Raw genomic sequence first — 17,968 nt, forward strand, 5'->3', positions numbered from 1 at the left:
TGCACCTAATCAAATTTGGTCAAACCTGAATTAAAACAAAGCAATTTGGTTGAACCCAATCTAATCAGGTCAGACCCTGATTGAGCTCAAATTGAATCCAATTCAATTTTGGCTCATGCAAACTCAATCAAATTGAATTATTACTTTGCGTTGGACCTAATTCAATTAGGTCAATCCCCAATTAAGAACAAATTAATTTAAAATTAATTTGATCAGCTTAAGTCCTTTTTGGTTCTGACCTAATCCAATCAGGTCAAAACCCTGATTGAGCCCAAACTTGAATCCAATTCAATTTGGCTCATCCTTAGCACAATTACTCAATCAAATTGAGTTTATTAGTAATTTAATTACTAATCAATCCTTCAATAATTACTTTAATTATTTTATAAGATAATTTGCCAATCAAATTGACCAAATTACCCCTGAATGATTCTTAATCATTCACCAGCTTTCTTGATCAATCAGGAATCTTCTATGCGTGTGACCTCATAGGTTCGAACCTAAGCCGGTAGTATAGGAACAATTTTCTACACTAATCGATGTGACCATCTAGCAATGGTACCCGACGTCCGGATAGGTCGAATATATGCGAAGCAAATATTCTGGAACCCTGAACTATGGTTACTGTATAATTCAATCCCTTTGACTCCTAATGCCAGGATGACTTAGAGCTCACTGTCAACCCTATAATTAGTACATCCATTATGTGATTAACTTTAGATATCCCGTGACTCCTCACTGGGATTACCCTGGCCAAGGTTTTGCTAAATTAATCACAAGACATTATCTCCTGTTTTCAGGAGGGGTCAATTCCATCTTGACTCACAACTGACTACGCAAGTACTTGACTGCACCCAGTGACCTTCCGTCACTGAATTAGAAATTCAGGTAGTCCGGTACCAAAGTACAGTGAGTTGCTTGCTAGTCACAGGTTGCGGTCTCAGGTCAGAGGGCCAAACTTATACCCATATCCACTCGGAACATCTCTCGACAGTAGAGCGTTCCGGAATTGGTCACGTTTAGTGAAATGTACTTCTACACTTCACTTGTGTGGCATACTAGTGTCTCCACACTCCTTGGTTAAGAGGACAACCAACGTATATGTCACACAACGACCTAATCTCGATAATGTTGTCGTCCTAGTAACAACATATCATTTCGTCGCAAACAAGTTTAAGGACTCAAAGATAAATCCTCCTTTATCATAACATAAGTCCTAAGGACTTCATCATATAAGAGTTCATTTGAAGATGAAATGATGAATAATGCCAAATAACACTTTATTAATTTGTCAATTCATTTACAAAATTCAATCATCAATATGCTGACGATTGACATTTAGGATACAAATTCCAACAGCCCCGAACTGGGCGGTTCGAGATGGTTCCATAGACCTTGATGAACTCACTTATTATGCTTAATCGATCATTTTTTTAGAAAATGAAAAACATACCAAGTACTTCATTTCCTTGAGGAATGAAAGAAATCTAGACAAAATTGATGTGTTTATATGTATATATATATAGCTATACATATATGTTTGCATACACATGCACATATTTTATGTAGGCATCCTTCAAACCCCCTTTCAGTTTTTAATTCTTCAATTCTAGTTAATTGTATGTGTGACCATGATCTGTGCCATGTTTAGTTAAACAAAGTGAATTATGACATGGATAATAATTGGATTTGCTTTTGCTTCATTTCACCGAGGAATAAAAAGAAAGCCATACAAAGTTGGTAAAATTTGTTATATATCTAGCCTTACAATATATTTTTATTTTTACATGATTATATTATATTATATTATATATATATATGTATATATATATATATATAAAGGGTTGGTTAGGCTGTTGTCCATAAATGACCTGCTAAAATGTTACCCAATTGGAGTGACAAATGAGCAATGATTATTTAGGACTAGAGAGGCTTCTTATAGTAATTTGGTAAATCGTTGCTAGTTGTAGTAAGCAAATGAAAGTGCATCATATAAAAATGGATATTGTACACAAGAAGAGAATTAGATTTGGTACTTGGAATGTCAGAACTTTGATCGAAAAGAATAGAGAATTAGTTGATATAGTGGCACGTAGGAAAGTCAATATTGCTTCTTTGCAAGAACTAGTTAGAAAGGTAGTAGATCCAAGGATATTGGGAGTAGTTATCAACTATTATATATAAATGTTATAAGTAGGAAGGATGGTTCGCAATATGGCTTTCCTATGGATGCCCTAGCTTGTGCTGGACTAGGGGTAGGATAGGGGGATGCTGCAGACTGTAGCTTTGTAGGAGAGAGAATAGTGTCGACCGGTTGGGGTGAGGCATACATAGAGAGAGAGGATGAGGTGGTTGATCGAGAAAGGGGATGTATAGGGGTAGAATGAGAGGGGGGGTGCGGCTGAGGAGGATCAGAGAGAGGAAGTGGAGTTGTCGATGAGTGGAGGGAGAGGGAGGAGGGAGGTAGAGGGAGAAAGATGATTTAGGGACAGAGGAGAAGAGGATGGAGAGGTGGTCATGGATAGCATGGCGATCATTATAGCCGGGTTTGTGGAGTAGCGGATTAGGAGAAATGTTATCATGAGCAGACCAGAGAGAAGGGAGAATAGGGATTATGGCTAGGGTTTCTTTCATTCCCAAATCCCAAGCCATACAATAAATCATATATATTATAAATTATATATAATTATATATTATAATCTGAAATATAAAATAAATTTTGTATATAATATATAATATATTGATTGGGTCAGGTTGGATTAAAAAAATGTAAAGCCCAAGTCTGACCTAATTTTCGTCAGGTCTGGAGAATTAAGGCCGGGCAAAAACCGAAGGACTGAAAACTCCAGTCCAAGCCTAGCCAAAATCGAGTCAGGCTGAGCTAGGCTAGGCATACTTCGCACAAGTCTACCCTAAACTCTAAGCCCTCAAAAACATCCTCAAAATCTGAAATTTTGATATCAATAAATTGTAAAAAGCCTCCAAACAACTATTAAAAACAAGCAACAAGAAAAAAAAAAGTGGTATCCTAATGAATTATCGAGATGCTAGGCTATCCTAGGTGTCAGGATGGTCAAAATTGGTTGTTGCAATCAGTTCATAGTGGTCAGCATAACCAAGATGACCCAATTTTTCATTTATAAAGGTCTTAGATCCATCCCAGGATCTAGTACTCACCGGTCGATTTGAGATGACTGAGACTTATTTAAAATATATATTTAAAATTTTAAAATATTTTTCATCTGCCCCAACTTAGGTCTTTATTGGGTTGGTGGACATGGTCCAACCTAGATTCTCAAAGCTCATTGCATTGGACATGGTGGTCTAGCTTATTGTTTTCTATGTTGAAGGCATACAAGACATACACCACTGAGATGCTATTGACACTGCCAATAAGCACAAGGGCCAATTTGAGTCTGAATGTCATCACTCTCCTTCATACACATACTCGATATGGTGGCCACACCTTCCCTCCACATTTTAGAAGGTGAGGTGCAAATTGCAGATGTCACTAGGAAATGTGGAGAACTAGAGATACTCGGTTCTTTTGGCTTGCGTGTTTGCTTGGGTGGATCGAGTGGACTTATCCCACAAGTTTGTGCATATTGCTTTTATTAGATACATTGGCCCTAGTGACTACTTGACTTAGGTAACAATATTCAGAGAATTGAAGAATCTGCAAGTAAGATTTTCTGTATAAATTGTTTATTTCACGACATTCATGAATAAATTGCAAATAGTTGCTTTGAATGTATGGGTTTTGGGAATCCATATTCTTGAAAGTCACACTATAAGTGAAATATATTAATTGTTAATTTGTGGAGTGGCGCCACAGATTGCATTCAGATTTAGCTACTATCTTTGTCATAATTTCTACAAAATCTCGTGTAAGTTTCAGCTAGTTGAATCATTGAAATTGGTTAATATTTAATTTATTTTTTGATGCCTCTAATAAGTTGATTGGTTCATTAATTGTTGAAAGTAAGGTCCGCCGAACCGGTATCGGGACTTATACCGGTCGGCAGACTGGTTGGTACGGTATCAGTTTGGTACCATACCGACACACGGTACGCTTGGGCGGCAAAACCGGCATGTCCAATTTTTTTTGAGTTTTTCAAGTTCAATTAATTGGTAATCAATCTTTTTCAATGATTTTAAGTCTAATTTGATGTATTTTGATGTTTCTATGATCTCGGTTTAACCTAAAGATATATCTTGTTGTTTTAAAGTGATACAAAACATAAAATGATTAGTGAGATGTTGCATGCTACAAGAAGCAACATGAAATATCCTAAAATCAACTAGTGAGGTAAAAAACATAAAATAACACAATTAATTACATATATTTAAAATACAACATACATACCGATATCTAAAATATCGTCGAATGGCGATGTCTTTCGTAGATATCCGAATCACTAGTATAGTCAGGAGGCATATCAGTCCACCTCTCTATCTAAGCGGTATTGTAGTCTTGTATATTCATTTTATAAGGAACGCCTCTAGGTTATAAGCACTCTAGGCAAGGTCCGCCGTACCGGTCCGGACCACTTTCTTTCCCATCAAAAAAAAAAAAAAAAACCACAGCGAGGCGCTGTGGTTCCCCCCCCCAAAAAAAAAACACCGTACCGGTGCGAACCGGCCGGTTCGCACCGGTACGAGGCCGGTACCAAGCGGTACCGGCCGGTACGGTCTCCGTACCGGCCGGTTCACAGAAGAAAACTGGAAATACCGGTTTTCATCTGTGTCCGGTACCGGTCAGGGACCGGACCGGTACGTACCGGCCCGTACCGGCCGGTACGGGCCGGTACGGCATTCCTTGATTCTAGGATCTCTCGCTGAAGCTTTATTTCTTAGAGGTATCCTCTGATTGATAAAACGGCTGTGAAGGGGCCCATCCGAATAAACCGGCAGCAAAATTTGACTTTTAAGATGTTCTGGGCGTGTAGGATAGTAGGCACCTTTCTGGTGCCTTAGACACACCATATCCATATCTGTATCTATATGGGTCATAGGCTGCCTGTGGTTTTAGGTAATAGGATCCAGCTTTTTTTTGGAGCCCAAAAAAATTAGAGGAAATAAGATGAGGAAGAGGATGCACACCTTATTTAGGCTTGGATCTTCCTTCAATCGTGCTAAATCGCTGTGATTTTGTAAATTGGGGAGAAGGGGGAGCCTTTAGAGTGTAAGTGTTATAGAGGAGTAATATTGGGAAGGCCTCGGGCCTTGCCAACTTCTTTTAACAAAAGGTGGAAAGGGCGAGGGGCCCCGGTTCCGAACGGGGCCAACTCGGTGCGAATTAGACGGTTTGCACTGAGTTCAAACGGAACTGGCCGGTTTTGAACGGCTTCGGCCGGTTTGCGACTGGTTCTGACCGGTTCGGTTCGGTTCCGACCGGCTCGGTTCGGTTCCGACTGGCTCGGGACCCATCCTGCCGGCTCGGGGCCGAACCCAATTTTATTTGAAGAACCGACCCAGTCCCTGCTTGGGTCGGCTCGGTACAAACCGAATCGGACGATTCGGTCCGGTTCGGTCGACCTTGATTGAAAGCAAGATCTGCAATGTTGGTATTGAGTACCATATTGGTAACCAGTTCTCTACAGTACAAGTCTATATGATATAGTACGCAATCCGTACTGAAACAACCCTCAAACCATTTTTATCACTTTTTATTTTAAAACACCTCGAAACGGATTAGTATGCCTCAGTGCGGGTCAATATGCACCTTGGTATAGGGTGGTATGGACCCTAACATGAGTTTCATACCAATTTTGACCTGGTATGTTACGCCCCATATCGAGCGGTTTGGGATAGTACAATGGTCCATGGTTGAAAACATAGTTGATTTTTGCGTATTGTTGTTCCCGAATCTGAGATATAGTTAAAGAACCACTTCCATTTCCCGCCAATCAACCGGCTAACCTTATTTTCTTGTCCAGTCCACCTCTGCCTATGCAGACCCTTTGTAGTTGTCCTGTGTCATGTGATCCCATTTATGTGGCATATACTATTCGATCAATATATAAGCTGTCAATTAAAGATAAATCCTGAACCTTGCATTAACTCAGTGCCTACATTGCTGAACTCTTTGTTGTGTCTTATTTTGACCAAATAGGGTTCTGAATGTGCAACTTGAAATACAATCTGGTAGAAATAAGCTATTTCCTCTTTGGAGCATGGTACCAAGAGTTAGGAAAGAGAACTGGAAAATATGTTCTGTCCGATGCAAACAGTTAGGAAGGGACCTGGGAAATATGTGCTGCCTCTGCACACAGATAGGAGGGGATGCCTAAGATTTTTCAGCTTATGAAAGAAGGGGTAGAATTGGAAAGAGAAAGTGAAGAGACAAATACAAATTACAAGCCAAATAGACAAAATTGAAAATAAATTCACAGAATATGGGTATCCAGATGCATAAATATATTGCCATAGTTCGTCAGTCAGAACTCAGAACCTTTTTTATTGATGGTGTTTGTTGTTTGTTTACTTCAACTGCAATCATCAAGCCTTGTCCCTATTATTTGGGGTTCGCTTGTAGTTTCTTGTTGTTGAAAGATAACCTTCCCCCCCCCCCTCTCTCTATAGGGAATGTTTCAATATTCACTGTAATTCCATAAATTGGGATATGTACTGTCCCTATACTACATTTTGATTCTTACAAGGGGTGATCATGACTAAAAACAACCCAAGATTCTGAAAACCCAATGCTTCCTCCTGAACGATATTGATTACTCTTAATAAGTGAAAATTTTCTCTATCTGTTATCTTTCAGAATTTGCTGAAATGTCTATGAGCTTTTGTATGGTTTCATATCACTGCTTCTATTTTTATGAGATATAAGGGGCTTATTGTGACACTGCTTATGTTACTGCTCAAGCTTGACTTTTGGACTAGATTATGAATTTTGTTTATTATTTCATTAAGTACACAAGTTCATCAATTCCCATCAGATATTTATGTAATCCGCTAACTCATAATGCATGGATTTTCTTGCTTGGCAGGTTGACTTTATGTTCAATACATCAAAACAAGTGCATTTGCTTCGAAAACTCTTGACATCATATTCAACAATTAGTAGTCGCCAAACTATTCTTGCTAGTGCAACTATCCCCCAGCATAACCGTTTTGTACATGACTGTGTACAACAGAAGTGGACTAAGGTTTTCCAATTTGTTTTCTTGTTCATCAAGCCTACATTATTTGTATTATACCTGATTATAAATAACAGATGTTTCTTAACAACACTCTTGGCTGAAGTACAATGTTAGTCATACTTACCTGAATGTTCATCTCTTTGCTGATACAGAATGATGTTGTTCACGTCCATGTCAATCCTGTGGAGCCCATGCCTTCAAACCTATGCCACAAATTTGTGGTGAGATATTTGATACAGAGAGAGATGTTTGAATTCAACTACTTTGTAGTTCAAATATTTTCCAATTCAAGTCATTTTGAAGTTACTCTCCACAAGTTCATAAAACTTCATTGCACAAAGTTATCTGTTGTTATTCAAAAGATTAACAAAATCTGATGTGATTATGGATATATGATTTCATGTTTTCTTGCAGATCTGTAGTAAGAAAGAAAGATTGCAAACTTTGGTATACTTGCTTCAGAAAGACACACCTAAATCTGGCATAGTTTTTGTCAGTGAGCAGGTTTGCGTCCTGTAACTTGGTTAATTTTGAAGCTACTTAGGTTAAAACATCATAATGCATATTCAACTGCTATGCTGTTATGAAGCTGACAATGGAAAACATTGAAAAATTCTTGAGTGATGAAATGTATGCTACATTGTGATGCCTCCTGTAGTTCTTGCAAGTATCTGGCATAGGAGGTGGACCATGTCTCATTTCAATGAGGATGTACAAAATAAATATGATCTTGAAAGTGCTGGAAAATCTCCTAGTTCCCTAAATGTGCTGGATGAAATCAATATTGCTTGGATAAATTGAGGTTTGATATAGGCGTAAAAAAATGTGTCAGGTGATCTACTTGTCATCATCAGGATTAAATGATAGACTTTCCTTTCATAAGATACCTGCTTCCATCCGTTGGCACACACGCTACCTTGTTGTTATTGAATTTGATCATGGTTGTGCAGCAGTCCCCTTGAGACATTAAGTCCCTTTTGACTTTTGTTAAAAGGAATTAATGATTGAAAGTGGATTACGTTAGAACTTAGGCCATCAGCTATTCGTCTCAAGATTAAAACTGATTTTGGAGACAACGAGATGACCAATAGATGAACATATATAGCTTAACATGCATAAGGTGTGAAAGCTTCAAAGACTTTCATAAACAAGGTATCTGCTGAATGCTTAACTTAATTATATGCATAAATTTTTAAGGTTATAAAATGAAAGATGTTACAAGGTAATCTTTATCAAGATGTTCACCTCATTTATACTTGGCTGCTGCTGCTTTTATGTTAGTGCTGACTTGTTGAAAATTGATTAACTCATATAACAATGATAATATTACTTTTTATTTCATATGTTGAAAGTGGCCAAAATTCTGTTAAAGGGTAATGCTGTTATATTTGGTAATTATAGACTTTGAAAAGTGATTATTAACATAAGTCTTCCCATTGCTACTGACATACATGTGCCTTGTTGGAACTACAAACCTAGTTCAAGTATAAAAAATAGATGACATTTCATAAAGCTTTTAATTTCTTCATCCTTAAAATACCTCAAGTATGAAGTCAAGGCCCCATCTAATTGTCATGAAATTCATCAAAGAGCTGTATCGAAGTCGGGTCTAGAATAATCCAGCACTGCAGAGGTCTTAAATATGCAATGTTCAAAACTTTGATATTTGTAGCGTATCTGATGCACATCCGATACCTGGACACAAGGTCCGTCGAACCGGTACCAGAATTCGTACCAGTCGGCGCCCGATACATTTCAGTACTGTATCGAACCGGTACGCATAGGGCATGCCAGTTCACGGACCGACACGCCCATTTTTTTTGAGCTTTCAAGAATATTTAGTTGGTAATCACTCTTTTTGGATTTTTTCAATAATTTCAAGTCTAATTTGATATTTTTTTGATGTCTCTATGATCCCAATTTAACTTAGAAGATGTATTTTATTGCTTTAAAATGATTAGTGAGATGTTACATTATACAATGAACAACATAAAATATTCTTAAATCAAGTAGTAACGTAAAAATTAAACAATAATATAATTAATTACATACATTTAAAGTCCAACATACATATCGTTATCTAAAATCGGATCGAGTAGCAATGCTTTCTGTAAATATTCAGACCATCAGCATAGTCTTGTACGTTCATCCTATAAGGAATGTGCGTCGGGTTATAAGCACTCTCAGATTTCTCACTGAAGCTCCGGCTTTGAGAAGTGTCCTCTTGCTGATAATACGGCTGTGGATTGGCCCATCCGAATATGCCGACCGCAAAATCTGACCCATAAGATACTCCAAGCTGCGTAGAATAGTAGCCACCAGAAGATGCCTCAGATGCATCATATCTATATCCGTATCCGTTTGGGCCTGTCTGTGGATGCGGCAAATAGGATCTAGTATGCTATTCGAATTTGATATATCTACGGATCCTACTCTACGTGCGAGGTCATCTGCAGCTGCATCGTGTCCTCCTGAATGACCTCGAGGAGTCCATCTTCTATATGCAATCATATCTTCGCGGGCTCTAACAGATTGTGCATTGTGGTTCCTATCCTATGTAGCATGTGTAAACTGGGATTCACCACTGAATCGAAGACCACTCTGCGGCTGTGTCTCATAAACGGTGGTCTCCTGTTCTCCACTTTCTTTCCGGCTAGCAGATTCATGACCGTCAGAACTGCTGCTTATGGTCTCTAAATCTGAGTGAACTGACTCCTCGACACTCTCCATTGAGGCTGTAGGTGCCTTTTGTTTTTTTTATTGTGCTGCGCGACGGGTAGCGTAGTCATGTGGTGACCGGCTCTCCTGTGGCTATGACTGATCAGCTGAAATGATGTGTGGAATATTGCTCTCAGCCCATTGCTCTGCATCGACCCTAGCTGGAGGCGATCCTCGCTCATCAAGCTCTGGCTCCTGTTGCTTACCCACAAGCCATATGACCATAGGATCATTCTCATCATCTACGAAAGAACTATGGATCGGATCTGTATACTTGAGCTCCACTTCTTCCTGAATGCACTTCAACCTTAATCTCAGATTGTAGTGAACATATATAAGGTTGTTGAGGTGCTTCTATATCAAACGGTTCCTCTACTTGCTACGTCAAACGGTTCCAAAAATATTTTTTTAATTTTTAAATAGTTTATATAATTCAAAAATTAAAATTTTCTATGTCATCATGTAGATCGTCCATAGATCTACAACATATAATAAAACCAAGCTCAAATCGAAAATTAAGGAAATGAGATAGGAGAGAGGAAATGCACCTGATTTAGGCTCGGAACTTTCTTCTGAGCAAGATTTGCTGTATCGTGCATATTGTACTGTATTGGTACCGAATTGGTACATAAAAAATGTTATAACTCAGTTCTTTCAGCTGAAGGCTCTGTAGGAACCACTAAGGATTTGATCCATCAATGGCCACTATTCTCTCTGGTTAATAGTTTTTTTAACTCTTTCTAAGGAAGAGGAGATTGGAGAAAATATCTGAAACTTGATAAGTAAGTTCATGTAAAGCCTCTGGAAAGCCTTTCAGGATTAGCTATTCTCCATGTGGAGAATCTCATATGTTCACCTTAAATATAAGCTTCCTTGGAGAAAAGTTTGTTTTGCTCTTTTGTAACCAGTTAAGCTAGTCTTCACTACCAGAATCTTTCTAATACCTGTAATGGTATGCTCACACCAGTTTTTTGTGGGATATAGAATCAGAACTAATAGAAGCCTAAGAAGGCTGCAGAAAAACATTTTCAAGTTTAATATTTGAACCTTTTCTCCATAAAACATACATTCTTGTGACTTTTACCATTGCTAGGATAGCGAATTCGCATGTCATTTAATTTTATGTTGCTGAATTATGGCTGTGCTGTGAAATACTCACTAGGACAGGTAGATGCTTAATAGATATTTGAATATGGAGAGAAGCACCCTTTATAAAGTAGATGGTGCTTCTTGCTACAAAATGTGTACTGGCATTTATTATTGAGATGCTGATAGTATGTTCTTTAAATGAGATTACATTATACTCTGACGTAATTAGCCCTTTATATGCTGATCTTTTTTAAAAAAATCTACAATATACTACAATTTAACAATATATTTCTTACAGTTTCAACGTTGCTTATGTAAATTTCTTGCTTATCTATTCTTATCAGTCTGAGAAATCTAAAAAGCTTGGACAGCCTCCTTCAACAACCTCTATTATTGAATTTCTTAGAGCATCTTATACGGGATGCCTTGAAGTCATTCTCCTAGAAGAAGAAATGAATTTCAATGCTCGAGCGACATCATTCTCTGTAAGTTTGCTTTAGGTGCTAAGGTTCAAAATTGACTAAATATACATCATAATCTTCCAACAGAACTGCAGGTCAAACTACAAATAGTTATTTTTCTACATATATGCTACCAAATTATATTTATCATGTTGCATATTAAACATGTTCTGCTAGACCACTGCACCATGATGAAGTAAACTGATAAACTGATGTTCATTTTTTGGCAAGGGTTATGTGATTATTTAAGTATTCTTATAGTAAGTATATTGTGTAAGCAGTTATTTTCCTTTTATTTTTTCGCTTGAAAGTTGGTTATGTCACTTTTAAAAAATATAAAAGCAACATTATCTACTACCTCACTTCCTTATTCCACTTTAGTTATGTTTTTCTCACAATAAAACCATAGCAATTACAAGTATGTTATCATCACTCATCAAAAGCCTCAAATGATGGTATTAGTGCAATAACCCTTACAGTTGTAATTTTGCAATACCTTTTATAATATCTAAGGATCTTTTAAGCAACCCAAGGAGGCTGGTGTAATCGGTTATGCCAGCCAAAGCCATATTACCAGTGAACAGTGGGCATGAGCACAGGTTTTCTTGGTTGGTCACAAGTTTTTTTTTTTCTTTTATTTTATTTATTCATATTTTGAAGCTTTTATTTTCCTTGGTGTCTAGTTAAGAGATTAGAACAGTTTTTCAAACTCCACAAATTGGATTAATTAGCAGTATCTCTGACAAAAAAATAATCGATCTGTCTAGGACTACACTGAGTTCCATAATCAAGACATCTTCCTAGGGATTTCTATGGATTATCATTTAGTGTTTATGAAGTACACTGAAGATCTCCACAACAGTATTTGGAAGGATCTGAAGTTTTCGAAAGTTAAAAGCACTAGTGAAACCAACGTGAAGGCCATTGGGATTGAGGAAGGAGAGGTGACAAGTCAAAGAACTTGGATGTGATGAAAATTCTAATAGAAAGGAGGATAAGAAGCAAACCCATACAACGCATAAAAATATTTGTGATCATTATAAATATAGTGGTTACAATGAAGAAAAGTGTTGGAAGCTTCACCCAAAGTTGTCAAAAGGAAAGAAAAATAAGGAGGGAACCAAGAAATAAAGAAAGGTGGCTCTTAACGTGATTGAAATTGAGAAGTTGCCTAAGCTCGAGCAAAACAAATTCTAAACTAAGGCCGATGTAGAGAAACCTTGAGGTAGGGACTATACACAAGCATAGGAAGAGCTCTTCTATGTGAAGATCCAGGTGAAGTAGAGCATCATTAATGTCATCGTAGATCTTGGAAGGAAGAAGAACCTCATCTCTGAAAGTCCAGTTCAGAAGCTGGGACTGAAGTCTACTTGACATCCATGTCCTTACCCTCTCGACTAGATCCAAAAGAATGTTGAGTTGATGATCACTAAGCAATGTACCTTCAAATTCGCCATAGGCATGAAATATATGGACAAAGTAACATCTGAAGTCATTCCTCTGAATGTATGTCAAGTAATCCTATGGAGCCCCTACTTATGGAACCAAAATGTAATCTTTTGTCGATGATAGTGAAGTACCGTTTTGTGAAGGACCGGAAAGAATTTTTAACAATGCTACCAGAACACAAGAAAACCTTGACTTTGTGACTATTGTGCAAGCGAAAAGACTAGTCAATGTCTGCAAGAAATTTGTTCTATCGATGCTGAAAGAGGTAGATACTTCATGGTAAAGGATGAACTTATTGACAAATCAAAAAGCCAAGAAGTTTAACCAAGGAAATCAGCATTTCCCCTTCTCCAATTTTGATTTAGTATCCCAAACAAGAGGAGACCTGATCTAGGAGGACCACCAAACCTGTTGTGCACTACTTTTGGTCATTTTGAATTGGGGTGGCAATGCTTAACCAGTTTAACCCATTTAACTTGATGTTGTAGGCCGCGTTTTGTTACCTATTTTATAAAATGGTTAGGTTCGAGTCTAGATTTTTGACCTGTTTAATAAAGGGATTGGGTTCGGGTTGACAGATTATTGACCTAACTTGTATCCCAACTTATATTTGGTCCGACCCAACCTGATTGTCACCCCTAATTTTGAGGAGGCTTGGATAGATTAGAAATTGAGTCATGTACCTAACAATGTTCAATCGAGGTGATCATTTTTTTGAAATTGTGTAACTTTTCGAGATCTTTAAAGTTACATCCATCCGTGTGGGTACGACACACCCAATAATTAGAGGCAAATCCCCTTGTTTGGACCTCTAAATTGGTTGTTCAAAGTAAAAGTTTCCTTTTAAGAAAAAAATTAACTAGGTATATCTTTCAATTCAAAAAGAATTAAGTGAAATGGTTGAAGACAGTGGATGCTGAAGCTGAGATCTACATTTGGAGGATTTTAACTTTTTCATACTTTTTCCACTATTCGTGCATATTTTAGAGGCCATTGCTTGTAAAAGGCTTGGGCTAACAAGTGCAATGGCACGGGTTCAAATCTCAGAGCAACCACTTTTCCAAAAAAAGGCCAAAGATTAGGTCTATCCCCAATCCGCTCCTTTCCCAAGGTCGTGGATTGTGAGGACCATAACTAGGTAATGGCTTTTTTTAGTCATGTCTATTTTGAGTAGGTTGTAACCTCTTCCAACTAGAAGAGGAGTCCGACCAGATTTGTTACGTGGACCTCAATAATACAAGTAGAGGTATTGTAATCAATTTTCCTACAGAGTTACTAAGAAAAAAGGGACTTGGAACCGTACTTTCAAAATTCTCTTGTTTTTCTATTATTCTTTGAGAGGTCCAGGTAGAGGTGGTTGAAAGAAATCCTTTCTTCTCCTCGATGTTTTTCCATTATTCTTCTTCATATGAGATCTTTTGGCTAAGCATGTCACTTATTCAGTGCACAATTTGTGAGAGGATTGTTTGAGAAGCTGCCAAAGCAACTTACATATCTGTATTTGGCCAGATCTTATTTATATATAACATCTTAGTGCATGTTAGATTTAGAAATGCTGACTGCTCACAGTTACTTCTTGTGGTTGACTAGGTATCATCCCTGTTGTATTACATTATGGACAAAATCTCTTCATCTTTAAGGGTTATTGTGGTTTGATATCTAATATTCAAGATTCATGGGTTTCTGGAAGCCATATCATCCAAACTTATCATGATTGTAGAAATTGGAAAAGAGACAAAGCCATAAATCAAAATGCAACTAATAATGGAATGAGGACGACAACTAGTTCTTTGAGCCCTAGGAAATTAGGATCATTTAATTTTGCGGACAGGAATCGTGATCAGTTATTTAGTTGTATAAGAGGTTGCTGTGTTTCTTCTTTTTGAGGAAAGGTTGCTGCTATGATTCACTGACTCCTGAATGCATCTTTTGCTTGGTTGGATTAATAATGAACTTAGAGTGGTAGTGAAGTTTTATTTGGCAACATAGATTATATTTGAATGTCTGTGGTCGTATATGTTTGAGTGAGATGAATGCTGGGTTGCTCATGAATTGCATTTGTAGTAATCAAGTTGCATGGCACATTCCGAGTATTTTATTACTTGGAGGACTAGGCATATTGAGCTTAACCTTTATTGGGGGATATTGAGTTTAACCTGCAGCTTTAAATGACATGTTGAAGATTATGGTTTGAAAAATGCTTTGACGTGCAAGAAAAGTTCTTTGGGGGATATTGAGTTTAACCTTCAGCTTTAAATGACGTATTAAGATCATGTTTTGAAAAATACTTTGAGGTGCCGGGTAAGTGCACAAGAAAAGTTCCTTGATTCATTTATGTTGGCTTGCAACTCAATTTTCAACCACCCTCTGGGTATCACACCAATTCCTACAAATTATACCAATCCTCTCAGGCCACATGACACAAGAACTTTCTGTGTGCATGAAATGAGCACCTGTCAGCATTCATCTTATATTATTGATCCATCACATGTACTGATATGTTGTTCTCAACACAATAGTAGGCCTGCTTTAATTTTTTTCCAATTTTTCCATTGGCCCATGGCTATTCCAAAACTATAATCACGCAATCATCAAAGGCAGGCCACCAATGAAGAGTATTTTTTTCTCCATTTTGCCATTTAAAAAAAATGTGTTTTGATGAAATCCGAAATTTATTCCATTTAGTTCCTGTCATGTTGACTGAATACAAAGGATGAAAAGGCATAATTTGCAACTACTTCTGTCAAGATTATAGTCCTCTACATCATCTTGTGCCAGTAAGTTTGTGACATTCCGATACCACACGGTTATTAGATTGCATCTGCTATTCTCTCTAGATTTGAAGTGTTAGCATGCACCACATATTTTGAAATGCTCCTGTTATGATTTTTTACTGAGAAACGAAAAACTTGTTCTCTCCAGAAGGGGGCATGTATTCTGAAACTGATGCCAGATGTAAATGTTCAGGAACTTAGAGAACGAGGTTGCCTTCTTGTGTCGACCGACATAGCAAGCAGAGGATTTGATCTGCCGCAGACAACGCACATATATAACTTTGATCTTCCGAGGAGTGCAGTTGACTATCTCCACCGTGCTGGAAGAACAGGACGAATACCATTCTCCAAAGATAAATGCAGTGTCACAAGTCTCATCACCAAGGAGGAGCGCTTTGTGCTGCAGAGGTTTGAAAATGAGTTGATGTTCCAATGTGAAGAGTTGGTTCTGGAGTCTCTTACAAATTAGCCTTTTTTTTTGTGTGTGTGTGAGAGAGTGAGAGAGAGGAGAGCCATTCTGGATCTACCGATTCTACCCCTTGGCAACATTTTCTTGTGTTTGTATAGGCCCTGCCTTATCTAGGTTTGGCATGGTCTGGACCAGTGCTTTAATTTGATGATTAATAGAATTTGATGTGCCAGTTAGTGAAAAGAAGAAAAAGTTGTGAGAACTTTGCGATGAAAGAAATTTGAAATCTCTCACCAAAAATAACATATGTTGCTGGCTTTAGCTTTTGGAGATATTTCCATCTAGGATGGAATTTTGAGAACTCAAAATCTTGGCGTGAGAAAAATATTTCACCTCTGCCTGGTTAAATAGTTTATCGACCAGAGACGAACAAATTAAGTTTATTCTGTTTTACCAATGGCAAAAACTATGATTTGTAGTATCTTTTTTTTCAGGCATATAACAGCATGTATTATCGTATATTTATGTAAAACACTGTCGGTCATATTTACAAAATGGCACCACAAGAAAATCTCTAATAACAGAGCACGCTTCCCCTAAACTCTGCTTTGTGTTGCATGGGATTTAACAAAAGACTCATGGTTAATCTTCTTTTTTTTGTGTGTACATCATGGTAAATCTTGTTAAAAAAATTAAGTGTTATACTAGCATAACTTGTGTAAAATCATATCTTGTTTTACTTATATAATATTAAACCTGTGACTAATTGTGTCGTAAGATTGCATGTCGATGTTTGCAAAGGAAATCTAACCTACAAAACTAGCCGTAAGGATGAAACCTTTTTTAGCACCCACAATAACTTAACCATGGCTTTTTGTCAAATTTCTAGTAACTTGGAGATGGAACTATAAAGGGTTTTCTTGTGTTGAATTATAAACATGCAAACATGCCAAAAGTACTTTTCTAGTACTTTTTCATAGTCAACCAAATATGCCAAAAGTACTTTCCTAGGCATCCTCTTCCTAGAAATTTGTTTCCCATGAAGGAAAATGTTTCCCATGATCCAAACGAGCCCTAAAGGAAAAGTGGGCTTTTGTTGAATTATAAAGGGTTTTCTTCTGCTGTTTAATAAATATGAAAATGGATGGGTGTTCCCAAAAAAGCACTGAATTTTGATGCTGAAAAGGTTAATAAGAACTTAGGTATTTCGTGGGAGATTTATTTCGACAACGTCTTACTGACACTTGTACAGTCAATTCTCTTTATTTTATATATTACTCATCTTACTGATCAGATGATTTCCTGAATTGACTCAATATGTCAACCAACTCCATAGAGTACTGTTATATTGGCTAATTGGGGTATGCTCTTTACTTGAATCCGTTTTGCTGAGAATTGAAATCTCAGACTTGAGGGTTATAAGCTAAGCGTTGCTAACTAACTCAAGATAGATTAGTGGAAGTGTCAATGTAGGAGATTATATAACCATTGGGAAAACTCTTACACTGTATACCTTTTGCCAATGATCACCTCAAATTTGGTGAAATGGTATTCTTCTTTTCTTTTTAACTGGACAGGAAATCCAGATTGAAAATAGGATGAGTTGGCACTTTAAGTGGATTAGTTGAATACTAGATAGGACGTTTTAGACCGGCGGTGGTATGCTTCTAGCACCTTTCCTGATGAGTTTGTCTTCACATTTCTTGATAGCCTAATGACATGGTGGTTAATCTAATAAATATACAATTTGAAATGGCTCCATTTAAGACCTGCCTTTCCACTGGCTCCTCCATGATCAGGAGTTGAACATATTAGAGATCCTCCTCAACAGGCTATGTACCCGAGAAAACCTCTCTTATGTTTTCCATACTGGAAGTAAAATAGCAAAGTGGTTTTCTTTTTGAATACATCTAT

The 17,968-nt window shown here is 37.4% G+C and overlaps 1 protein-coding gene across 2 annotated transcripts in view; it reads left to right on the forward strand.

The window, feature by feature from the left end:
• Positions 1 to 16,384, forward strand: part of LOC103696541 (DEAD-box ATP-dependent RNA helicase 58, chloroplastic) — a 52,883-nt gene extending 36,499 nt beyond the window's left edge. For both annotated transcript variants that reach the window (XM_008778206.3, XM_026800937.2), the window contains exons 6-10: positions 7,002 to 7,160; positions 7,307 to 7,375; positions 7,569 to 7,658; positions 11,306 to 11,446; positions 15,839 to 16,384. In XM_008778206.3, the coding sequence (XP_008776428.1) occupies positions 7,002 to 7,160; positions 7,307 to 7,375; positions 7,569 to 7,658; positions 11,306 to 11,446; positions 15,839 to 16,114 (735 nt within the window). In that variant the 3' untranslated portion in view covers positions 16,115 to 16,384. The remainder of the gene's footprint in view (positions 1 to 7,001; positions 7,161 to 7,306; positions 7,376 to 7,568; positions 7,659 to 11,305; positions 11,447 to 15,838) is intronic.
• The last annotated feature ends 1,584 nt before the right edge of the window (positions 16,385 to 17,968 follow it).

This window comes from Phoenix dactylifera, chromosome 14 (assembly GCF_009389715.1).
Source record: "Phoenix dactylifera cultivar Barhee BC4 chromosome 14, palm_55x_up_171113_PBpolish2nd_filt_p, whole genome shotgun sequence".
Lineage (NCBI taxonomy): Eukaryota > Viridiplantae > Streptophyta > Magnoliopsida > Arecales > Arecaceae > Phoenix > Phoenix dactylifera.